The sequence below is a fragment of the Poromitra crassiceps genome, assembly GCF_964638095.1.
Source record: "Poromitra crassiceps genome assembly, chromosome: 11".
Lineage (NCBI taxonomy): Eukaryota > Metazoa > Chordata > Actinopteri > Beryciformes > Melamphaidae > Poromitra > Poromitra crassiceps.
In genome coordinates this window covers 15,049,763-15,075,769 of record NC_139643.1, presented here as the reverse complement: position 1 = coordinate 15,075,769, position 26,007 = coordinate 15,049,763, and the positions used below count along the sequence as shown (strand labels likewise).

Below are 26,007 nucleotides of genomic sequence, written 5' to 3'. Positions count from 1 at the left end.
CACCCCATTTGGTTGGAGGACAACCACAAAAACATGAATTGAATGACAACACTAAAGGCAAGAGGAATACAAATTCACATATAGTGAAACAGACAAGGCAATCAAAGAACCTGACCTGATGTAGCCATTGTTCTGTCTCCTTTCCCAGGTCATTTTCCTTAAAAATATCCCAATTGTTCTTTGGGATATTTATTTAAGATAAAGGAATACAATAGGACCTCACCGCAGCCTTCGACACCATCAATCACACCATTCTTCTCTCCCGCCTCCAATCCACCCTCAACATAGTATAATAGTGATGGAATGTGGAATGTAAGTTAATGAGCCAATTACATATCCTTTGAATCTACATTAAATGAACCCTTAGTTTTTTTGTACATGTTTATTTGTTATATTAACATTTATGGCAAAGTTTGCACATTTAGCCATGTTGCAAGCATTCTTGGAATTTCCTTCTAGCCATGAAGATTGACAGCTGTGATTGTCATTTTTTCATTTCAGCTCGACTTTAAAAGTAGCAAAGCATTTAAGTGTGTGGGGGGGGGTGTCCCGCTGATGACCAAGATATTAACATTATTCTATCTGCTTCTGGAATTTTAACTGACCTGGTCCAAATCCTGATTGGCTCTAGTTAGTTTGTCAATCCTATTTCTATCAGGATCCAGCAGGAGAGATCAGACTTCCCTGAGCCCAGCTGTGTGTCCAGGAAGACTGACTGGTCTATGGATCATCCTCCTGTGTTCAAAGATGGACAGCAGTCTAGTGAGCAGAGGGAAGAACTGAAAACAGATGATTTTGTTATTATTTGATTCTACTGAACAGAGGAAAGAAGTCATGATACTCTCTTGATTTAGTTTATCCTCTCCTCCTGCAAGGATGTCTGTATTATGTTTTAAAGAAGAGCATTCAGACAACTAGATTATTTATCAGGCAGCCTTGAAAAAAAGGCGAGACACGCACATCCAAGCCTGAATAGGGCAGGTGCAGAGCTCGAGGCAGGAACTGGTACTGTAGAGGAAAGAATAAAGCTTGCACACTGCAAGGCTCCAGTTGAGTGTATTTATTTTACACCGACAGGTAAGGTTTCAGCAGCACCCTGCCCTTCCTCAGACAGTGTGACATAGGAAGACGCCATCTTTAAATACATGCATGAAGCAGTCACATGACGCAGTCAAGTGGGTCAACTCGGTCATGTGACAGGAAAAGCTTTAAATGAAGAAAGTTGCATACAAATACAGTTACACATTATGAAAACAAAATTATCAAAAGTGAAGTTAGCACAGTTAGTGGTAAATTGGCTATACTCCCAACTTTTATGTGGACAGAGCCAAGTCTGTGACCACAGAGAAAAACACATCTCCCACATAAAGTGGGCCTGGGCATATACTAAAGCTGCCCAGAAGGACAGTATACAAAAATAGAAAAGTACAGGTAATATATAAGTAGCAGATAAAGCAGGACCACTCACATATGCATTGTGCTGCTAATTTAAATTAGTTCCAAAGTGGTATTAATTCCTGAGGGGGAAATCTGCATATGTGAAGGAGATATATAATGTATGTGTGAATATATGTACATACAGTAATAGGAGGAAAAAAGCTCAATAGTGTGGCCCAACACCACCATCAGGCTAGTGGGCCGTCATAAGGTGTGGGTACGCTAGAGAGGCGCCTCTATATGTCTTAAAATCTGTGTAAAAATAGCAAAAAACAGGACCACGAGTACTTAAAGTTACAAAGAGAGAACAAGAGAGATCTTCCAAATGCGACACACAAAAAAGTTCAGTTATAGGAAAGGACGAATGTCCATCTCCTCATTGAGGCCCGTGGGCGCCAGAGTGTCCAGAGTGTAAATCCAGAAGAGCTTGCGTCTTAGAAGAAGATTGTTAATGTCACCCCCCCTCCGTGGGAGTTGCACATGCTCTCAGTGTAGCTGAGAGAGGCAACAGAATGGTGCATATGATTGAAGTGGTTAGCAACAGGGCTCTTGGGATCATGGTTTCTGATATTGCTTCTATGCTCTGAGATTCTGTTCTTCAGAGGTCTAGAGGTTTTACCTATGTACATCAGGCCACAGGGGCATTTTAGCATGTAGATCACATTACTGGTTTTGCATGAAATAATCCCCTTAATATTAAAGGTTTTGCCTGTGTGTGGGTGATAGAATTTGTTGGTTTTTCGAGTGAAGTTGCATTGTTGGCAGTTACCACACATGTAATTCCCTGGTTCAACAGGCGGCAGCAACGTGAGTGGAGTGGGAGGAGGGTTGGGTGGGCAGTCAGCCCTCACCAACATGTTCCGGAGATTGGGGGGTCGTTTGTAGACGATCCGAGATGGGTGGTCCAAATGTCCCCTGAGAGCTGGGTCTGTGGAAATAATATGCCAATGTTTATTAATTACAGCAGACATGTCTTTAGCCAGAGGTGAGTACTGAAACGCACATGTAATCCTGTTTTCTCTGGCGATGGGTTTGGTGTGATGTAGGCATTCAGCTTGTGGGCGCTGAGCAAACCGGTCTGAAGCTTGTTTCACCCACTCCTTTTTGTAACCTCTGGTGAGGAATCTATTTTGTAGGTCTGTACTGTATTTGTTGAAGTCACAGTCTGAACTATGTAGAGAGAATTTAGATGTTGTTGTAATACCCCTCCTAGCCGTAGGGGGGCGCTAAGTGCATAAAGCTACTCTTTGTTGTGGGACTTCAGAAGAAGTCTATAAAAGGAAGTGACTAACAGGAAGAGGGGGTCATTCCCCAGGAGCAGGAGAGGGGGGTGAACCACAGTGTCTGTGTGAGACTTTGTTTTTGTAAATAAACCTTTCCTAATACTTTTACCTTCTAGTTGCATTGATTTTCTAAACTTAGAGTTATAGTCCTAACCACAACTACAAATGTGGCGTATTCTGTTGAATTGTGAAAGCGGGATGCCTTTTTTGAGAGGTATGGGGTGATATGATTGTCCATGCAGTAGTGAGTTCCTATCAGTAGGTTTTCTGTATAAACTGGTGCTGAGGTTGCCATTATTGATGATGAGTATATCTAAAAAATTCATTTGGGAGGGGTCATGAGCCATGGTGAATTCTAGATGTGAGTTCTGAGTGTTCATGAAATTATGAAAATCCTTGAGTTTATCCTCTGTAGAGGTCCATATGAAAAAAATGTCATCAATGTATCTTTTATAGGTGGAGATATATTGTAGGAACGGGTTCTTGTCAGGGTTGAGAATCATCTCCTGTTCAATGAGTCCAACGTAAAGCGAAGCAAAGCTGGGGGACATCTTTGAGCCCATGCTGACTCCAGATACCTGCAGAAAAAAGTCATTTTGGAACATAAAAAAATTGTTAGACAACACCATATCCATGAGTTCCAGTATGCACACTGTGCTAGGTGGATCGGGTGTGTTGGAGCTTTGCTCTGACAAATTGAGGAGGTGTTCTGCTGCTCTGAGCACCCCCTCTACAGGAATGTTTGTATATAGCGCCTCAATGTCCATGGTGACAAGCCTAAGATGGTCGTGACTAGGTGGAACAGCCTGTATAGTTTTTATAAAATCCATGGAATCTTTGGTGTAGGAGGGGAGAGAGGTAACACAGGACTGGAGAAAATGGTCGACAAAAGCTGAAATGTTCTCCGTGAGGGAGCCTATTGCAGCTACAATAGGTCGGCCTGGTGGGGTGTCAGTATAGATTTTGTGTATTTTGGGGAGGGTGTAGAAAACGGGGTAACTGGTGAGTTGATCAGCATGAAAGAATGTTCTTTTTCAGTGATCTCCTCTCTATCCAGAAGGTCATCGAGACATGCATGTACCTTGGTTTTAACACGTTAAGTGCCATAGCCGAGGTATCTCGTCTTACATAATCCAACGCTTGAGTGCCAGAGCCGAGATTTCTCGTCTTACATAAACATTTTTTTTTTTTGACGGTGGGACATCAATCAACAACTTTTACATCTTCGAGATCACTATTGGAGCAAGAGAATGTGTATAATCTATTTTACCGACCCACTAAGTGTTGACAGTGCTCCCCCAGACGAGCGAAATCAAAGAAAAAACTGCCGCGGGAGAAAGCCATTCAAGGAAATGGCGAGGCGATTTTACAGTAATCCATTCCAAGCTTGTCTTGCCCGAGAGCGGCCGCGCGCAGGCAGCAGCACACAGAGAGCGGAGAGCGATTTGCAAAATAGATTATAGGTGAAACACACTTTGAAACACCTCAGAAAGGCCAGAATCAACATCTGCCCATCGCCCACGCATTCCCCGGCCCATCTTGACTCGCACAAGGAGCGTCCGCACGCAGGCAAGCAGGCAGGCAGGCACGCAGGCAGGCAGGCAGGCAGCAGCAACGCGCTTCTGACACGCCCGCTGTAGAGCCAGGAGGAAGGAGGAGAAGACACACGGAGGGAGGAGTTTGAATGAGAGGGGTGTTTCCTGTTGTTATGGAGGAAATTACTGTTCAAAACTATTGTTTAGAATGTCTGACGGTCTTACTGATGCCAAAAATGAATGGTTAAAGTGACTGTTCTATCGATTTCACAAAAAGCCATTTATCTCTGAATAAATTTCCAGACGCTGAAACCATGCTGTACTCAACGGCTAATATCTACATAACTACTAACTCTGCAAACTAACTCTTTTAGACAGAGAAAGCACACATTCTATTAGTTATTTTTAGATGATTGGTGTTCATGAATTCTTAACAGAAAATAATCCTCGGCTCTTGTAAAATGAGCCAGAATCCTCAAAAAAAAACCTGGCACAACTTACCTACAGGATGAAAAAATGGCTGGCACTCAATGTGTTAAATGCTGTGAGAGGGTTACCAGGAAGTTTTTTGTAAAAAGTTTCATTTTGAAGTTGTTTGGTGATTTCCTGGGTGTACGCGTCTCTGTTGAGGATGTCAGCACTTTGAATGACAATTGATTTGTCTTTTTTAATGTTGTCCAGTTCAGTGAATTCAGAGTTAGGTTGTGTGTGATTTTGTACTGTCTCTTTTTACCTAGCAAGATAGCTGTCTTTTTTCCACAAATCTGCAGTAAGTGTCCACAGATGCACTCCTATGTTTAGGATGAATGAATGTGGATTTACCTCTGAAAGGTGTAATCAGTCTGGATGTGTTGACTGCGGGAATGTTCTCGTTTCTCTCGTTCTCTGTGTCTCTGGAAACAGCAGCGCCGTGAGTCCCTGGAGGGGCGGCCATGTTGGAAACAAGATGAGAGCTCTGGTTATCTTTAAAAAACTCTTTTAGACGTAGGTGTCAAAAAAAATCTGTAAGTCAACAAAAACATTAAAGTCCTGACAATGGGTAGTAGGACAAAATGAGAGCCCTTTGTTAACACGTTCACTGCCAAGGACGTGTTAACACGTTTTCAGAATCGATTTTTTTTTTGATGGTGGGACGTTGATCTAACCCTTTTACGTCTCCTACACCAGAATTGGAGGTATTGAATGTGTATAATCTATTTTACCGACCCACTGAGTGTCGACATGTCTCTCCACAGTAGAAAGAGGCGACCCAAAACTGGAGGGAAAAGCGCGAGGAAGCCGTTCTCATACTGTAAAATTGATGGCGAAAACGCTTTCACTTTCGCGCTGATGCACAGCGGTGGCAACGGTGGGGGGTTCCAAGAATAGATTGGATGCACACTTTGAAACACGCAGCATAAATATGACCAGAATCGCATCAAAGCTCTCAACCAAAACTCCACGAAACGAGCGAGTCCACCCAGACTTCCTCAAACAGCGGCCGCGCAAACAGGCAGCAGCCAGGCAGCAGCAACTTCGTTGTGACACGCCCGCTGGAGAGCCAGGGAGGCAGGAGGAGAACACACACGGAGGGAGGAGTTGGAAGCAGAGGGGGGTTTCCTGCTGTTATGGAGGAAATTACTGTTCAAAACTATTGTTTAGATGTCTGACTCTTACTGATGCCAAAAATGAATGGTTAAAGTGACTGTTCTATCGAATTTCACAAAAAGCCGTTTATCTCTGAATAATTTTTCTGACGCTGAAACCATGCTGTATTCAACTGCTAATGCTTACATAACTACTAACTCTACAAACTAACTCTTTTAGACAGAGAAAGCACACATTCTATTAGTTCTTTTGAGATATTGTGTGTTCACAAAATCTTAGCAGAAAAGAATCCTCGGGTCTTGAAAGATGAGCCAGAATCCTCAAAAAAACCCTCTGGCAGAAGCTAACTACAGTAAAAAAAAAAACGTCTGGCAGTGAATGTGTTAAGAGCAGAGATGCAAGTGTTCAAAATAGGCTTACTTGACAGGTTAATGACGTTTATATCCTCCCTCCGTGGAACACTGCGGCCCCTCCGTTTTTTTTTCCTCCTCGTTGGGCTCCAAAGGGAGGTCGAGGGGGCTCGCGGTCTAAAAAAGATCATGTCGAGAGGTGTTGGATCCAGACTCCATGTCGCGTGAGGAAGTGGATGCAGATGGACTGTAGCGTCTGGGCTCTCTTCTTCTCCAGCGTTGTCTCTGTCCTGGGTCTCTCTGTGTGGATTGAAGGTTCTGTTTCCACTGATAAACTGTACCTTGTTCATAGTCTTTTGTGTCACGGTCAAATCTTTTTAGTCAAGTCAAGTCAAGTTTATTTGTATAGCACATTTCATACACAGAGGCAATTCAAAGTGCTTCACATAAAATGGTTGACAGGAAAAGAAAAGAAAAGAAGATAATAAAATGGACATTTAACACATTCACTGCCAGACGTTTTTTTTTTTACTGTAGTTAGCTTCTGCCAGAGGGGTTTTTTGAGGATTCTGGCTCATCTTTCAAGACCCGAGGATTCTTTTCTGCTAAGATTTTGTGAACACACAATATCTCAAAAGAACTAATAGAATGTGTGCTTTCTCTGTCTAAAAGAGTTAGTTTGTAGAGTTAGTAGTTATGTAAGCATTAGCAGTTGAATACAGCATGGTTTCAGCGTCAGAAAAATTATTCAGAGATAAACGGCTTTTTGTGAAATTCGATAGAACAGTCACTTTAACCATTCATTTTTGGCATCAGTAAGAGTCAGACATCTAAACAATAGTTTTGAACAGTAATTTCCTCCATAACAGCAGGAAACCCCCCTCTGCTTCCAACTCCTCCCTCCGTGTGTGTTCTCCTCCTGCCTCCCTGGCTCTCCAGCGGGCGTGTCACAACGAAGTTGCTGCTGCCTGGCTGCTGCCTGTTTGCGCGGCCGCTGTTTGAGGAAGTCTGGGTGGACTCGCTCGTTTCGTGGAGTTTTGGTTGAGAGCTTTGATGCGATTCTGGTCATATTTATGCTGCGTGTTTCAAAGTGTGTTCCACCTGTAATCTATTATGCAAATTTGCAATCCCGCATCGCCAGCAATCAGCGCGAAAACGAAAGCGTTTTCCCCCATCCATTTTCATGAGAATGGCTGCTGGATGGACAGTGGACACTATTACATTTTTGCTGTGAAGTGCTTGCCTTCCTCTAGTCAGGAGAGCACTGTCGCCACTTAGTGGCTCGGTGGAATGGGTTGTAAACGTTCGGTGGCTCCAATAACTATATAAGAGATGTAAAAGGGTTAGATGCACATCCCACGGTCAAAAAAAAAAATTCATTTTTTTGACGTATTAATACGTCATTGGCAGTCAACCGTTGGATTATTTTTGACGTATTAATACGTCATTGGCAGTGAACGTGTTAAAAGCATCACAACAAAACTTAAAAAAAAGAGTATAAAAAGTGCATTAAGCAACAGGCGCAGCAGTTGCAGAAAGAGCTAAAAATTAATAGAGGACTCATTGGGTTTGCGTAGTAGCTGTCAGCAGTTAAAAGCGACGGTAAACATAAAAGTCTTTAGTCTATTTTTAAAAGTAAGTAAGGTTGGGGCAGATCTGAGGTCTTCAGGCAATTTGTTCCAGCTAGCAGAAGCATAGTGGGTAAATGCAGCCTTCCCATGATTTGATTTGATCCTAGGGACAGTTAATAAGCTGGACCCTGTTGACCTAAGAGTTCTAGACGGTTCGTAGCGTGGGAGCAATTCAGCTATGTATTTTGGGCCTAGGCCATTAAGTGATTTATAGACTAATAACAGTATTTTAAAATCTATTCTATGACACACTGGCAACCAGTGTAAGGACTTAAGAACTGGAGTGATATGATCAGCTTTCTTAGTCTTCGTTAGAACTCTAGCAGCAGCATTCTGAATGAGTTGAAGTTGCCTAAGTTCTTTTTTGGAGAGACCAGAAAAAAGGCTATTGCAATAGTCTAACCTACTATAAATGAAGGTGTGAATTAGTTTTTCTAGATCCTGTCTGGACATGTATCCCCTAATTCTTGCTATATTTTTAAGATGATAAAAAGCTGATTTTCTAATTGACTTAATGTGGGAGTTAAAGTTGAGATCGGAATCAATAATAACTCCAAGATTTTTGACTTTATCCTTAGGCTTCAGGGATAGAGACTCAAAGCGTACAGTGATTTTAAGCCTTTGTTCTTTGGGGCCAAAGACGATCACCTCTGTTTTGTCTTTGTTTAGCTGTAGGAAATTCTGGCACATCCAGTTATTTATTTGATCAATGCACTGGCACAATGATTCTATGGGGGCATAGTCAGCTGAGGAAAGAGTTATATACAACTGAGTGTCGTCTGCATAGTTATGATAGGCTACTTTGTTTTTTTGCATAATTAGGCCTAGAGAGAGCATATAAAGGTTGAAGAGAACGGGGCCCATAATGGATCCTTGAGGCACCCCACAAGTCATCCTAGTTAGGTCAGATGTGTAATTGCCAATGGAGACGAAGTACTTCCTGTCTTGAAGATAGGACTTGAACCAGGGACCGTACACGATAGCCCAACCCAGTTTTCCAGTCTGTCCAATAAAATTGAGTGGTCAACAGTGTCAAATGCAGCGCTAAGATCCAGTAGCACTAGAATTGAATTTTTGCCTGAGTCTGTGTTCATTCTGATATCATTTATGACTTTAGTAAGCACGGTTTCTGTGCTCTGATGGCTTTATCTTTTTAGATAAAGTTATCTCTTTTTGCAGCTCAGTTTGTTTCTGCTCGCATTCGTTTAACAGCCGGGTAATTTCGTCTTTGAGTTGTTGTTGGAGTAGATTAACCTCTTTTGTTTTCGCCAGTTGGGAGGATATCTCCTGAATAGTTAGTGCCATGAGGTCGAATGAGCACTTATTTAGTATCTCACACCCAGTGTTGGGCACTGATTACTAAAAAAGTAATATATTACATATTACTCGTTACTATTTTCAAAAGTAATATTATTACTTTACTTATTACTCCATGCCAAAAGTAATTCGTTACATACTCGTTATATTACTTTTCCGTTACATTCCACACAAATGGCAATGGGCCTTTTTCACTGCAGCGATTTTGTGTCTAAAAGGCAGGAGGTAACACAGGTGCACCAAGATGTTAATTAGGGCTTCCAACTTCCAGTCCATTTAGGTGGTCCAGTGCTGGAGCCCTAATTAGTTAGTTGGTTGCACCTGTGTACTCTGTCTTCTAGACACAAATGGCCGTTGTGAAAAAGGCCCATGGCGTTTTTCTCATAAAAATGCAGACTTTGCGGTGCGAATGTGTGAACTAGGTCTATTATGTGCCGTTCCATTTAAACTAATCGCTTTGCCAGAGCACAGCTTCCTACAGAGATGCTTGATGAAGAGCACACCTGGCTCAAAGTGATGACTGACAAGATGCAATCTTTTAAACAGCTTCTGTTTTATAGAAATGCAGTATGCACTGCCAATGCAAACTCAATACGTATAGGCTACATCTTTGCTTAACAAGTTTGTGTCACAAATAACGTTAGCTCTGCAACATTAACATTAACCTGACAATAATTACAACAATGTTTGATGTCCACCAGCTTGTGAGTTTTGACGTTATCTCTGTATTTTAACAGTTTTACGGTTTCTGTTGTGCTGTCCTCTCGTCTCGTAATGTTAACGTTAGGAAGTTTGAGCTCGTGTTTTTCACAGTGGAAAGAGTGTTAGTAGCCTACCTGTCCTGGACACCGTTTACATTTGACTTTGATGTTCGTGTCACCTTTCTTCCCTACAGAAACAAAGTCATGGGAATATATCCAGCCACGGATTTTCCTCCTCGGCTCAGCAGGGCAGAGAGGGTGCTCTGAATGTGCTCTGCGGTGACGTCACCTTGTTTTGGGAGCGTTAAAAGCCATGCTGCTTGTGACAGTGAATGCCGACTGCGTGTCGTTTTGCAGCGCAGCGGCATCACAGAATAGACTCACTCAACAAAAGATGTAACGACTAACGAGTTGTTTTATCTTGAAGTAACGGTAATACTATTACTTATATTCTATAGTAATTTGTTACACTACTCGTTACTTGGAAAAAGTAATATTATTACAGTAACGAGTAACTAGTAACTCGTTACTTCCCAACACTGCTCACACCAACGTTTGATGTACTCTTCGTTATCACTCCCAATGATCGGGCTTTTAGCAAGCCGTAGTCCCCGGGGGTTTCTCTTGGCTCTCAGGTAGTCACTTAAAGTTACTGCCTGTAAGTATTGACATACCTCCTTATCTTTGAGCTTATATAGGGTTTTGATAGACCCGTTGTTAGTAGAGCTCACCGTAGTGTCGTTGAAGAGAGAGTCTTTGAACATAATGCGGGAATAATCCTGCTCCGTGAATTCAAAAGTGTTCGACAACAAGTCAGTCATGATAAAAGTTAAAATGTAGCGTAAAAATAGCGTAGAAAAAGGCGTAGGGAATCTTACGCAGTATCACGTGGTCCAGGTTGCAGTGGAGTCCCAGGAGTGCCGTGTCATATAGGTGAACACATGGAAAAAAGGCGAGACACGCACATCCAAGCCTGAATAGGGCAGGTGCAGAGCTCGAGGCAGGAACTGGTTGTTTACTGGAATAAAGCTTGCACACTGCAAGGCTCCAGTTGAGTGTATTTATTTTACACCAACAGGTAACGTGCCCTTGCTCAGACAGTGTGACATAGGAAGACACCATCTTTAAATACATGCATGAAGCAGTCACATGACGCAGTCAAGTGGGTCAACTCGGTCATGTGAGAGGAAAAGCTTTAAATGAAGAAAGTTGCATACAAATACAGTTACACATTATGAAAACAAAATTATCAAAAGTGAAGTTGGCAGGCAGCCTTCAAATTTAGTTGGATGGGCCTCCGGGCTGGGGTACCGGTACCGGCCCTTTCATGGACGCCTGGACCCAAGGATCCCCGGAATCCTCTATCCTCTGATGCACCTCACGACTCCTCCCCCCGATTATATTCTTATTTTTAACAATGACTGTATTTACCAAGAAGGGTTTTTTACTTTGCATACATGTTCTTTTGCAGCATTGCTCTGCCTCACATCCATACAGTTACAGATACCAGAGCTGCTTGGTACAACCACAGTCTTCTGCTGTTGGTCACTGAGCAGTTACCAGAACAGTCTGGGGGTTGAGATCTTTGCTCAAGCCAAGGTCTAAGTGGTGGTAGTTGCACAGGTTGGAGAAAGAATTATTCATATTCAAAACCTGCTTCTCTAACATGTTTACTGCCACCAGCCTGTTTTATCTTCCTTAGCAGGATCCAGCAGGAGAGAGCAGACTCCCCTGTACCCAGCTGTGTGTCCATAAAGAGTGACCGGTCTATGGGTCATCCTATTGAGTTCAAAGATGGACAGCAGTCTACTGAGCAAAAGTAAGAACTGAAAACAGATGAGTTTATTATTTGATTCTACTGAACAGAGGAAAGAAGTCAGGATACTCTGTTGATTTAAGGCCCAATTCTGCTAAAGTTAAATACGGATTTGCATACAGGTGAAGCCTTCTGTGAAACTGAGCACCACACACACTCACACATTTGACTCTCTACTGCCCACTAGTGGATTAATTATTCACATAATACCAACGTGAAAGACGCATGAAAGTATGCGGGCAGTGACGGTTACACCGTTTGAAACGGACGCATTTATGTTTGTATGAAAATGGAACATAAATGGACCTTAAGTTTCTTCTCTCAAAACATCACATATTATCATCACAGCTTTGTGTGTGTGTGTGTGTGTGTGTGTGTGTGCGCGCGTGCGTGTGTGCGTGTGTGTGTGTGTGTGTGTGTGTGTGTGTGTATGTATGTACTGTAATACATCATGTTTTCTCCAGAGTCCACCAGGAGAGGTCAGAGGTTCCCAGTGGTCAGTCTGTCCAGGAGCTTCAAACAGACCTGGACTCCATATTCATGGTGTGTAAATGTAAACACATTTTACTTTACATTTTACTGCAGCTACAAATGAAAGACAGAACAACCACTCTGGTCTCAACTGTCTTCAAGCTACACTCTTTAGACCAGTGGGCTTTCAGTCTATGCCAGATCTGATGTTATTTTATTATTATTTTGTCAGAAAGTTTAATTCAAATATTATTCTGTTGAAGCTGCTTGAGGAGAACATCGTCACTTTTGTGAAGAAGGAACTGAAGAGATTCCAGAGGGTTCTGAGTCCAGATTACCCACAATCCTTAGAGAGTCAGAGGGAGGATGAGGAGGAGGTGGATGGTGAGGAGGAAGAGCAGAGGAGGAGCAGCGCAGAGCCTTTTCTAAACATCACACTGCTCTTCCTGAGGAGAATGAAGCAGGAGGAGCTGGCTGACTCTCTGCAGAGCAGTAAGAGGCTTCAACAGCTTTAACATGATGGTGTTGGGAAAATGGGAGATATATGATATAGCTAAATATAGACATTTCTCAAGAAAGATCGATTCTATTCCAGATTACAAAGTAATATGCACAATCCTCATGAATCATCAGCTAAAATCATTGATTTATTCATGTGTGTGTATAATTCTGAATACAATATTATTTAAAAACAAATGCCACCACAGTTGCATTTCACATTTGGCAGCACATAAAGTCAGGACCTGTTTGTCCACCAGTGATGAGCAGAATAGATGCCATGGGGTTAGGAAAAGAAATGAGAGAAATGTTTACACTCATATTTACACCAACATCCACTGATTGATGTCATTTGTTCTTTCAGAATCTCTTGCTGCAGTGTGCCAACGTAATCACAAATCCACTCTGAAGCAGAAGTTTCAGTGTCTGTTTGAGGGGATTGCTAAAGCAGGAAACCCAACACTTCTGAATGAGATCTTCACAGAGCATTACCTCACAGAGGGAGGGAGCGGAGAGGTCAATGATGAACATGAGGTCAAACAGATTGAAGCAGCATCCAGGAAACCAGCCAGACCAGAAACAACAATCAAAGGTGAAGACATCTTTAAACCCTTACCTGGAAGAGATGAACCAACCAGAACATTGATGACAAAGGGAGTGGCTGGCATTGGTAAAACAGTCTTAACACAGAAGTTCACTCTGGACTGGGCTGAAGACAAAGCCAACCAGGACATACAGTTCACATTTCCCTTCACTTTCCGAGAGCTGAATATGCTGAAAGAGAAAACGTTCAGCTTGGTGGAACTTCTTCATCACTTCTTTCCTGAGACTAAAGAAGCAGGAATCTGCAGGTTTGACAAATTCCAGGTTGTGCTAATCTTTGATGGTCTGGATGAGTGTCGACTTCCTCTGGACTTCCAGAACAATGAGATACTGACTGATGTTACAGAGTTGACCTCAGTGGACGTGCTGCTGACAAACCTCATCAAGGGGAAATTACTTCCTGCTGCTCGCATCTGGATAACCACACGACCGGCAGCAGCCAATCAGATCCCTCCTGAGTGCATTGATGTGGTGACAGAGGTGAGAGGCTTCACTGACCCGCAGAAGGAGGAGTACTTCAGGAAGAGATTCAGAGATGATGAGGAGCAGGCCAGCAGAATAATCTCCCACATCAAGTCTTCACGAAGCATCCACATCATGTGCCACATCCCAGTCTTCTGCTGGATCACTGCTACAGTTCTGGAGCATGTGTTAAAAACCAGAGAGAGAGGAGAAGTGCCCAAGACCCTGACTGAGATGTACATCAACTTCCTGGTGGTTCAATCCAAACAGGGGAACATCAAGTATCATGGGAGAGCTGAGACAGATCCACCATGGAATACAAAGAGCAGGAAGATGATTCACTCTCTCGGAAAACTGGCTTTTGAGCAGCTGGAGAAAGGCAACCTGATCTTCTATGAAGCAGACCTAACAGAGTGTGGGATTGATATCAGATCAGCCGCAGTGTACTCAGGAGTATGCACACAGATCTTTAAAGAGGAGCATGGCCTGAACCAGGACACAGTGTTCTGCTTTGTCCATCTGAGCATTCAGGAGTTTCTGGCTGCAGTTTATGTCTTTCTGTCCTTCATCAACACTGGTGTCAATCTACTGTCAGAAAATCAATCAACATCCTGCTGGTCAACACTATCAAGGAACAAATCTGAACTGATGCCCCTCTACCAGACTGCTGTAGCCAAGGCCTTACAGAGTCCAAATGGACACCTGGACTTGTTCCTCCGCTTCTTAGTGGGCCTTTCACTGCAGACCAATCAGAGTCTCCTTCGAGGCCTGCTGACACAGACAGGGAGTAGGTCAAAGACCAATCAGGAAACAGTCCAGTACATCCAGGAAAAGATCAGTCAGAATCCCTCTCCAGAGAGAAGCATCAATCTGTTCCACTGTCTGAATGAGCTGAATGACCGTTCTCTAGTCGAGAAGATCCAACAGCATCTGAGATTAGGAATCCTCTCCACCGCCAAAATATCCCCTGCTCAGTGGTCGGCTCTGGTCTTCATCTTACTGTCATCAGAAGAAGAGCTGGACGTTTTTGACCTGAAGAAATACTCTGCTTCAGAGGAGGCTCTTCTGAGGCTGCTGCCAGTGGTCAAAGCCTCCAATAAATCTCTGTAGGTGCATGCATAACTGGATGTAATCAAATCAATCAATCAACTTTATTATCAGACACAAGGTCCATTGAAAAAACAGACAACCATTGAAAAGAACACACACAAACTCAGTACAACTATAAAAGGCACTTATACCAAAAATTTCTCATCTGTGATTGGTATCTCACAGCACTGATAGCAGGATTGGTCAGCAGCATGATAATGGAATTCTGAGAACCATTCAGACGACAAATAAATGTATACATCGCATTTTTTTAAAGCGCCTGAAAAGTGCTGACACCTGCATTACAAAACAGTTCACTTGCACTACTCCACCTGGGTTTTTTCAGCAATATACTCAATCATTGTAAGTGACCTGAAGATTGAGGAGGCTAGCTTTTTATACTTAACCTACAAGGGGGCAGTGTAAATAGGGGTACAGTAACAACATCAGAACAAGAGTGGAATTTCCTTACCAACATGTTAGCCTGAGCATATAGCATTTGCTGCTGTCTGTACATGACATCATCATCAGACATTTGATCTGTAATAAAGTCACCCAGATAGTTGTGTTTGATCACAGACAGATAGAACATTCTCTGACAAATAAAAAACAGGAAAAATGAGATCCCTGTCCCCTTTAGTTCTACAAATAGCTGGTCAGATAGATCATCCATGTACAGATTAAAAAGAGCTGGGGAGAGTAACCCCCCCTGCCTCACCCCATTACCAACACCAAAGGGGGTGGAGACTCTATTGCCCCATTTCACCTGCATGTTCTCGTTGGCATTCCAGTATGCCAGGATACATGTTATGCTGCCAGGCACACCACTTCTTTCAAGGCATATATACACAGATCGGTACTGTGCTTAGCCTTGAAACCAAACTGATTGTGGTAGAAATAAAACAACTTACACAATCTAATAAAATCCTTTCCAGTACCTTGGATAACACGCTGGCCAGAGCAATTGGCCTATAGTTATCCAGGCTCTCTATGGCTAGGTTCACACAGCCATCCTTAGTGCTTGAATCTGACTTGAAGCTCACATCTGATTTTTTTGTGTGGCTGTTCACACAGACCTTTTAAAAGTGGCCCATATCCAACTCCAGTGTGAACAAATCACAGACATGAAGTGACCCGCATGCGCAGAAGAACAAGTGGTTTCAACAGAAGTTGGAGTGGTTGTTTAAGACTGAGGTATTTAAGACTGCTAACTTTATCTCTAGCGCCTGGAATAGAAGGCAAGCACAGCTCTTTAAGTAGGTTCAGGTGGTGGTTTTCATGCTAACTTTACTGTATGTATTTTGGGTGTTTCTGTTGGTTTTATGTTTTGATCATTGTTTGTTTAAATGATGAACAGTAAAAGTGTCCTGTAAGCCCATCTGGGCTGGGCTTCATTCGAAGCATGACACTTAAATAAAAAAAATCAATCAATCAATCAACAACAATAACGTCACACGCAGCGCACTGCTGTTCTACGTAAACCCAGAAGAAGACAGCAGTAAACATGGCGGTAGCTGACGATGTTGTTTCATCTGTTGTTCACGGTTTAATTTCAATGCCCGCATGTTGGTCCTCCCCCTCCCTCCTCCTGCCAGCGCAGAATAGTGACGAATGTCGCTCTGGAATGACATAAAAGTCACATTGAAGTGGTGGACGCTGCCAGGAAATTTTTCGATATTGAATACATTTCGGGAGATGACTTGACGAAAACACTGAATGAAGCGTTCGCTTCGGCCTAGACGACTGGTCTGGGCCACAGTATGGATATTGGGGTGAATGGGGGCATTTTGGGTGGACACTTTTTATTGATATTGTATTTGCACTATAGTTTTAGCAATACAGTAGGTGGCGGGAATGCACCATCTAAGGATGCCAACTGCCATAAAACTCAACAGAAGAAGAAGAAGAAGTCACATTGAAGCATTAAGTCAGATCGGGCCAGATGTCTGTTCACTTTCAAAAACATCAGATTTGAATCTGATGTTTTACCACGTTTGAAAGTAGCCCAGGTCGTCTTTAAAAAAGTAACTTTCAATTTGACTTGTACTGTTCACACAGTCATGAAAAATACTGATCTGAGTCACTTAGGGGGCAAAAGATTAGATTCAAGCACTAAGGATGGCTGTGTGAACATAGCCTATGTTACCTGCTTTGTAGAGCAGTCTTAGGCCATGTTCACACTACAGGCAAATCCGATTTGCTGCTAAAGTCATTAATCATCATTATCTTGATTGGTTTCCCAAATCTGATTTGGGAGTGTGTCCGCACTGCCACAAATCTGATTTGGGCAAGTGTTCAAGTCGGAAATGTGTGTCCACATACAATGAGTCAATGAGCCAACATACAATGTTTCTGGCAGTGTTTGCATGTCTGCTCTCTGCTCTTCAAGTCCCCTTCCCCTGCAAAAGACACATCAGCGCGTGATCAGTGCGTCCACATTAAAGTCACATCAGTCGAAAGCAGATTGGAAACTACCTCCATATGTGGTTTGGGACAAGTGACACAAATCAGACTTGGAGCGTCCAGACTCATAAAACCAATCTGGATAGGCTCATTAAAGTTCACAAATCAGATTTGGCCTCCTAGTCTGAACATGGCATTAGAGCATTAGTGTCTTAGAGTAGGTTAGGTATGGCCTACTGGCCTCATACACAGCTCCCACAATACAATCATACATGGCACAGAGGTCTTTACGGTGTGACATAACATTACATTTGACATCAGCACACATAATAGCACCTACAGGTAAAAATACATAGCTCTCAAGAGGTCATCAGTTTTCCCATAATAAGTTAAGACATCATTCTTAGATGTATTCAATATGAAATGTAATATTTATACAGGACTTCTCAAACTTCTTATTCATAACTAATTCTTCCTTAGGCTGAGTAACTGTAAGCTGTCAGAGAGAAGCTGTGAAGCGCTGGCCTCAATTCTCAACTCCCAGTCGTCTAGTCTGAGAGAGTTGGACCTGAGTAACAACGAGCTGCACGATTCGGGAGTGAAGCTGCTCTCTGCTGGACTGAAGAGTCCACATTGTAGACTGGAGACTCTCAGGTCAGTATCCCCCAGCCTTTTCAACAGACAACCATTTCACACCTGTGGATGATTTTCTCTGCATATGTAATTTTAAAACCAGTTGTGATACCAACATGTAGCACTTCGTAACCTCTGTGAATTACTTTCCATGAGGACATTTCTTTCATTCTTTCCTCTCTGTGCTGCCTCAGTTGTTGAAACCTAAAATACCACAGATGACTTCTAATATTATGTCACAAAGTGAGTGAAGAACTCTCAAACTAGCGCAAATGAAACCACAAAGCTGACAAACCAACTGTATGAGGCAGTTACCTGTTCTGCTACAACTTGACGGCATTATCACAACTAATTTCACAGTAGGTTTCTAATACAATCGGACGTGGCTTGATTTGTGTGTGTGTGTGTGTGTGTGTGTGTGTGCGCATGCTCGCACGGGCAGACTGTCAGGTTGTCTGCTCACAGAGGAAGGCTGTGCGTCTCTGGCCTCAGCTCTGAGCTCCAACCCCTCCCATCTGAGAGAGCTGGACCTGAGCTACAATCATCCAGGAGCCTCAGGGGTGAGGCTGCTCTCTGCTGGACTGGAGGATCCACACTGGAGACTTGACTCTCTCAGGTATAGAGAGACAACATCTGCTAGGCTAGGCTAGGCTGAGAGTCACAAATATTTTCTCTATCACACTGAGAAGCCGAGGAGTATCGAAAAATGTTTAATGGTGGAGATGAGTGATGGAAAACCCCTCATAGAGAACGTTTTGTTTCTGTCATCAAATAGAATATTCTGGTCTGCCTTTGTTTCCCCCACAGTGTGGACCATGGTGGAGTCCAGAGGTTGAAACCAGGAGTTAGGAAGTGTAAGTGTGTATCTCCCTAATAATTGGAGGACTGACTGTTTGTAGGCTACAGTATGCTATGTTTATCACATATCTCAAGACCCATTTATCTGATCGACTTCAAACTTGGCGAGTGTGTTTCTGGGACCCTGAGAAGGCAGTGTTGAATAGTGCAAATTGGACAAGTGACATGTTCAATACTAATACTTTTAGACTACATTTTGACTATAAGCACCACCCCACCGGGATGCGCCAGTGAGAGAGGCAAGGGCCAGAGACAGAGCAAGGCCATGCAGCGGCCAGCTGCAGGGACAGCTCGGCGTGCTGCAGGACGGGCGAGGCCACCAGCGAGGCCCCGTAGCAGGCAAGCCTAGGAATCGACTAGTCATCAGTATATAAATGGGAGCTAGGGCTCTGTCTGTCTGTTTCTCTGTCTGTCCCACTGATGACATCATCAGTGATGTCATAAATTTACTCTCACACACACACACAAGGCTATAATTCAGTGATGATGTCACTGATGACATCATCAGTGATGTCATAAATTCACTCACACACAAGGCTATAGTTCAGTGATAATGTCACTGATGACATCAGTGACTGATGATGTAATCGTGATGATGTCATCAGTGATGTCATACATAGGCATTGTGACATCATTGTGACATCACTGATGATGCCATCAGTGACACACATACACATGAGAGAGAGACTGAGGGAGAGGGAACACACACAAAGTCCCAGTGATGATGTCATCAGTGATGTCATCAGTCTGAGGCTCACGAGAGAGACTGACGAGGCTCACGAGAGAGACTGAGGGAGAGAGAGGAGAGGGGGAGAGAGAGTGAGGAGAGGGAGAGAGAATGGGTCACAAGGTCGCAAGGTCACACAGCAGCCGAGCTGCAGGCAAGGCCGCAAATAACAACAGGGGGGGGAAATTAAAATGTTCCCGCCGTTTTTATTTTTTGTTCTCGCTTAAACCGAATGTTTTATGGTCACTCACGATTCTCTGGAAGACTTGTTGGCTTGGTTCGAGCCTTAAAACTTGGATTTATCAAAATGTCAAATTTATCAAAAAGAAAATGGATGCGGAACTTACTTCCGGGGCAAATTACGTCACGAAAAGCGAGTTGAGCTCGCCCTATCTTCCCAACGGCGGTAATTTTGTGTTAGCGCCTGTTTTACGCTGGAATAGCGCCGCGCAAAGCCCTAATTGTGGGCGTGTCGGCCCGCTGCGCTTCACCTCATCTCGGCGCACATCTCCGTATAGGCGTGTTTTATGCCCAAAAGCATTGTGGAGGTGTGGTTATGCCCATAAAACCACAGCATCACGTCAGCAGCTTCCTCCTCACTCAGAGTAGACTCAGCTCTCAGTCTCTATCCGCTTCGGGACTAGAGTGAGAGAGAGAAAGAGGGAGAGAGAAAAGATAGCCTAGATGGGGAGAGGGAGAGAGTCAGAGAGAGAGAGAAGGGGGAGAGTACGAGAGAGGGAAGAGAGAATTGGAGGATGAACCAGTTCGGATTCGTAACGAAAATTTATGCTTTTGTAATTAGTAGCCTTTTAATTAGTCGTTTCGCTCATATAGGCTATAACATACACATTTAAAAATGTTCGTTTAGGGTAGGGATGTGTGAGATTTTATTTCAATAGCCTATACCAGAATTGTCCACTCGGGTTGAGCTATTGTTGCATGGTGCAATGGTGCAGGGAGAGAGGTTATGTATACTATCAATGGTTACTGTATAGCCTATACTGGCCGGTGTTGTGTCAGAAAGTGATTTGCTGCCAGAACCTGATTTCGATCCGCGGGACCACGCACAGTGCTGCCTCGGTGCCTGCTCTACACTGCAGTAAAACACTGCTCTGTTTTACATTGACAATAAAATCTCTCTCCTACACACACACACACACACACACACACACACACACACACACACACACACACACACACACACACACACACACAGTCTCACACACACACACACACACACACACACACACACACACACAGACACACAGTCACACACACACACACACACACACACACACAAAATGAGAGATTGGATGTGTATCTCACTGCTCTACACTGCAGTAGAACACTGCTCTGTTTTACATTGAGAATAAAATCCCTCTCCTTCACACACACACACACACACACACACACACACACACACACACACACACACACACATTGTATGCATTCAAACATAGTGCAAGGCCCCTTCCTCCCACTCAGTTACTAGATTGCTCTGAGCAAAGCTGGTGGGAAGGTCCTTTAGCAATTTTGCGAGTGCCCATTGGTTGGTTTCACAGAGAAATAGACACAGGTCCCCCTGAGCGCATTCCCCAAGTTTGAAGCTGATCGGACTAACAGTTATCGAGATAAAGCGCTTTTTGTGTTTGCCAGTAGGTGGCGCTATGCTGAATAGCACACAACTCGGCACTGAAATCCACTAGGTTCCCCTATGCGCATTCCCCAAGTTTGAAGTCGATCTGAGGAATGGTTATTGAGATAAACCACTTCATGTGTTTGCCAGTAGGTGGCGCTATACCGAGTATCTGTGTGTGTGTGTGTGTGTGTGTGTGTGTGATAGGGGGGGGGGGGTTGGCGTGGTATCGCCGTCACGAAAGTGCGGCCCAATGTCACTTTGGTGACACAAATCCCCGCCCGTCCACCTCGGCTATTTGATTGTAGGATGTGCATCGTATACAGTGCTTAATTTACATGGTGACGTGTCAACATGAAACTGTTAAGAAAATAAAGGTCAAAGTGTTAATAAATCAACAAATAATAAACAGCTCTATTAGAATAAAAAGAGTTTCTATATTGTGTCTTGTTCTCTCCATCAGGGGCCTGTGAACTCTCACTGGACGCAAACACAGCACACAGAAAACTCCTCCTGTCTGAAGACAACAGAAAGGTGACGAGGGTGAGAGAGGAGCAGCCATATCCTGATCACCCAGAGAGATTTGACTGCTGGGCTCAGCTGCTGTGTAGAAATGGTCTGACTGGTCGTTGTTACTGGGAGGTGGAGAGGAGAGGAGTGGTTGATATAGGAGTGACTTACAGAGGAATCAGTAGGAGAGGACAGCGTGCTGACAGCAGGCTTGGAGGGAATGAAAAGTCATGGACTCTGAACTGCTCGGATGGTGGTTACTCTGCCTGTCACAATGAGACAGAAGTATCCACAGGAATCTCCTGGTCTGCCTCTGACAAAGTAGCAGTGTATCTGGACTGGCCCGCTGGCTCTCTGTCCTTCTACAGAGTTTCCTCTGACACACTGATCCACATCTACACCTTCCACTCCACCTTCACTGAACCAGTCTACCCTGGATTCTGGTTCTCGTTCTATGAGCCTCCTGCCTCAATGTCTCTTGTCAGATAGAGGAGTGAGAGAGAAACACTCACACTGATGACCAAAGACAGCTGCTGCATGATATTCACTCTGTTGTTGATGATTGACAGGTTATTTGTGTTTGATCATATTGGTTTCAAACATTTTATTCTATACTTTTTATATAACTTTTACTTAACATGTGACAATGTTCCTCAAATCAAAGAATATCTTGTTGATATGAGCTAATGAAGAGATGAATGTGTAGTGTGCATATAAGTATCAACATCTGACATTAAACACATCTGACCCATTCTGCTTATTTCACTATTATTTACTATTATGTAATACTAAAGTGTGTGTGTGTGTGTGTGTGTGTGTGTGTGTGGGTGTGTGTGTGTGTGTGGGTGTGTGTGTGTGTGTATGTATTGTGGTTGCCGTCTGGGCACTCATGTAACTGACTGACTCCCAGCATTTGACTACTGTTTATGTCCTTTGCATACTTGTATTTATGTGGACATAAATACATATTTCAAATGTGTGTGTGTGTGTGTGCGTGCGCGCGTGTGTGCGTGTGTGTGCGTGTGTGTGTGTGTGTGAAGTCTGGTTTGTATTGCTGTAGGCTAATAATGATTTTGGCTGCGTTTCCCAAAAGCTTCTTAGCGCTAAGAAGCTTCTTTGACCCTTCTTAAGGCTCCCGTAAGAAGCCAACAATTGGGGAACACTTGAAAATCTCTCCTCTATGTAATATGGTTACTTGTGTTTTAAATGTTTTACCATAGGCTATATTCCTCTAATCAGAATGCATTCTTTTTATAATAAGAATGTTGTGGATTTATATAGCACCTTTCACAGAACCCTTCTTAAGAGCCTTCTTTAGCGATGTGTTAAGAAGGCTGTTAAGAAGGCATTTGAGAAACACTTCTTTGGAGCCTTCTTAACTCCTTCTTAACTCCTTAACTCATTGAGTGCCATGGACGAACATGTTCGTCAATTGGTTTAGTAACGTAGAGTGCCAAGGACGAACATGTTCGTCAATTGCGTTTTTTGACGGTGGGACGTGGATCAAAGCATCAGGCATCTCCTGTACAAATATGGGAGCTATTGAAGGTGTATAACCTATTTTACGGACTCATTAGGTGGCGACAGTGCTCTCCAGATTACAGAAAGGTCCGGAACACTGCAGCAAAAAGCCGATGCATGCTGCAGCCAGAGCCATATAGATTGCTCTGTCTGCAGCTGACGTCGGGCTGCGAACATCAGTCAATCCGCGCACACAACTGAGCTCCTCTGCCTCTGTCTGTCTGTCTGCATATAGTTTCTCCACACGATTACCCGTCAGAAAGGCAGCACCCGACGCCGAAGGGCCAAACCTATCCCTGCAGTCCCGTTTGGCATTTCCTTGTCGCGCTGGGAGACGGCCGGGAGCCGCCCGGCGCAAAAACGGAGGCTCCGAAAATAGACTGGGTGCGTGTGGGGAGGAGTTTGCAGCTGAGGCGGGGAGAGGGGGGTGGGGCACGCAGGCTCCACAGAACTACACCACGTCACTACATCAGAAAATATTAGCTAGCGTCAGTGAATGTGCTTGAAATGCTGCATTTCACAAAAGGCTGAATATCTCAGCTTATAATTTGAAAACTTTTTTGCTCAAAACAGCCTATCTTCTCCGGCTCATAACTAAAGAACGGAAAATGGGATCAATAAACTTTTTTTGCAGATGATAGAAGAGAGTCTCCTCGTTCTTTGTGCGTGTTCGGTGTTTACATAGTAATATCACACAATATTCTGTGGGCCTCGAGAAATCACTGAAAACGCTCTGAAACTCTGGCACTGGGAGCTTCCGTTCTCCAAAATTGGCTGGCACTCAATGAGTTAAGAAGCTTCTTTGTTGGGAAATGCAGCCATTGACGCTTTTAAGCATACACCAGTTCGCGCAGTGTGCGTGTGTGTGTGTAGGTTATTTATAATGACTGTAAATTGATTATTGATCAGGCATTAGTGATGTAATGTATTGATAAGAGTATTGATTGTTGGATTCTCTTTGATATTTGTCTTTGCCTCTCTCTCTCCCCTACAAATAATAATGACAGTAATCATATGATCAACTATAGACAGATATGATCAAAACTAAAGTCTAAGTCCATATAGGAAGATTATAGCAAGTCAGTTTATATGAGAGTTTAGAATGGAAATCAATCCCAGACTGCACTCTCTATACGGCAATGAACAGTGTTACCACCAGAGGGCGTGCAGTCAGATAATGGTGTGTGTGTGTGTGTGTGTGTGTGTGTGTGTGTGTGTGTGTGTGTGTGTGTGCGCGCGCGCAGACAGTGTAGCCTATAGAGCTGAACAGTCACGTGAAGTTTCTTGCACTGGAAGAGAGTTCCCCATTCATTTTCTCCATAGACGATTTCGAAAAATCCTTATATAACTAGTTTTAAGGCTTGAACCAAGCCAACCAGTCACCCACTGAATCATGAGCTGTGTTGGGAGTAACTAGTTATAGTAACTATACTTTAACTAGTTATAGTAACTAGTAATCTGCTTGTTATTTTTTCTTGTTTTTGCTCCAACTGACTGATAGATTCTGTCTGTTAGCCTAGGCAGCTGGTCTCATTTACCATCTGTCTCCAGCTTCGATAACAACAGGGCGAGACCTGAGATGGGGGGCATCTACAAGGTGGTGCGACCGAGAGAGGCGGCGATGGTGGAGATCCGCCCCGGCTGGAACCAGAGCGGGAGGAGCAGAGGTGGCGTGATCCGGGGCCAGGAGCGGCTGACTATGGCGGGGGCTTCTCTGACAGCCCATCCAGACGGAGCCCGTCATTCACCCAGCGGGACCTCTCCATCCATGCCCAAGACCTGTGGTCCATCAGCAGGAAAACATGAGCAAGTGCGAGCAGGGATCCCCGACCGCCCATCCAGTCTGTGGGCCCCCGAGGACATGGACACGCTGTTTTCTTCACATCATTCACCTCAACCTAAGGAGCCTCATCAATAAAATGGACGAGATTAGGTTACTATTCACCTCAAAAATGGTTGGAATTATAACTTTCTCTGAAACTTGGCTTGATAATTCAATTAACTCATAGGCCATACTGTGATAAGGAAGGACAGGAACCGCCATGGCGCCGGTGTTTGTGTCTATATTAGATCTGATCTTTGTTTTAATGTTCGATCCAACCTCGATCACGTCCTTATAGAGGCCGTTTGGATAGATATTCTGTTCCCTAACGCCAAACCCCTGTTAATTGGTGCGCTTCACAGGCCACCTGATCAAATTAACTTTTATGCAATTTTAGAAGAGGTTTGTATTAATTTTTGCCATCATTTTTTAAATTGTGAAGTAATTTTGCTGCTTGACGTGAATGTGGATGTATTAAGTCATAATGGTCCGCACAGAGGAAGTAAACTGACGTCGGTGACGTTGCAGGGTGTTCGATTCCGAATAGAGGAATTTTGTCGAGGGAAGTCCCCTTAACCGACATTTCCTGAGCAAGGAGTAGGGAATACAGTGTGAAGTCCGCTGTGGAACAGAATGCAGCCTACGTTAAAGACGGAGATGGACAGAGCCTTCTGTCCATACTCTGCGTTCATTTCGTGCGTATATTTCAGTCCGTCCTCTGAATGCTTACCGATATGCATGAAACGGAGCAGAACCACACACACACATTTGACTCTCTAAACCCACTGGTGGATGTATTGCTTAACATGATACCAACGTGAAAGACGTGGAAGTATGTGGCCAGTGACGATTACACCGTTTGAAACGGACACATTTATTTTCATATGAAAATGGAGTATAATTGGGCCTTAAAGTCCCTGGAAACCAGAAATATTTTTTTATTATTTAGCATTTTGAGTTCATCACATCACAGGAACCTATGTTAATAAGCCACCAGCCAAATTTGAACAATGATGAACGTCGCAAAGTATATAAATTTAGGTTTGACAGTCATGGCAAAAGTCATGAGAATCAATTAGATTTTAGAGTGTATTTTCTCCCGCGGACTGTGTGGGCG

The 26,007-nt window shown here is 43.6% G+C and overlaps 1 protein-coding gene across 1 annotated transcript in view; it reads left to right on the top strand.

Moving 5' to 3' along the window:
• LOC310785515 (NLR family CARD domain-containing protein 3-like) overlaps positions 1-22,280 on the top strand; it is a 35,183-nt gene extending 12,903 nt beyond the window's left edge. Inside the window, exons 4-11 of the mRNA XM_083646609.1 lie at positions 11,544-11,660; positions 12,122-12,200; positions 12,392-12,620; positions 12,991-14,797; positions 17,664-17,837; positions 18,259-18,432; positions 18,624-18,670; positions 21,501-22,280. Coding sequence (XP_083502735.1) covers positions 11,544-11,660; positions 12,122-12,200; positions 12,392-12,620; positions 12,991-14,797; positions 17,664-17,837; positions 18,259-18,432; positions 18,624-18,670; positions 21,501-22,036 — 3,163 coding nt within the window. The 3' untranslated portion in view covers positions 22,037-22,280. The remainder of the gene's footprint in view (positions 1-11,543; positions 11,661-12,121; positions 12,201-12,391; positions 12,621-12,990; positions 14,798-17,663; positions 17,838-18,258; positions 18,433-18,623; positions 18,671-21,500) is intronic.
• Positions 22,281-26,007: the final 3,727 nt, after the last annotated feature.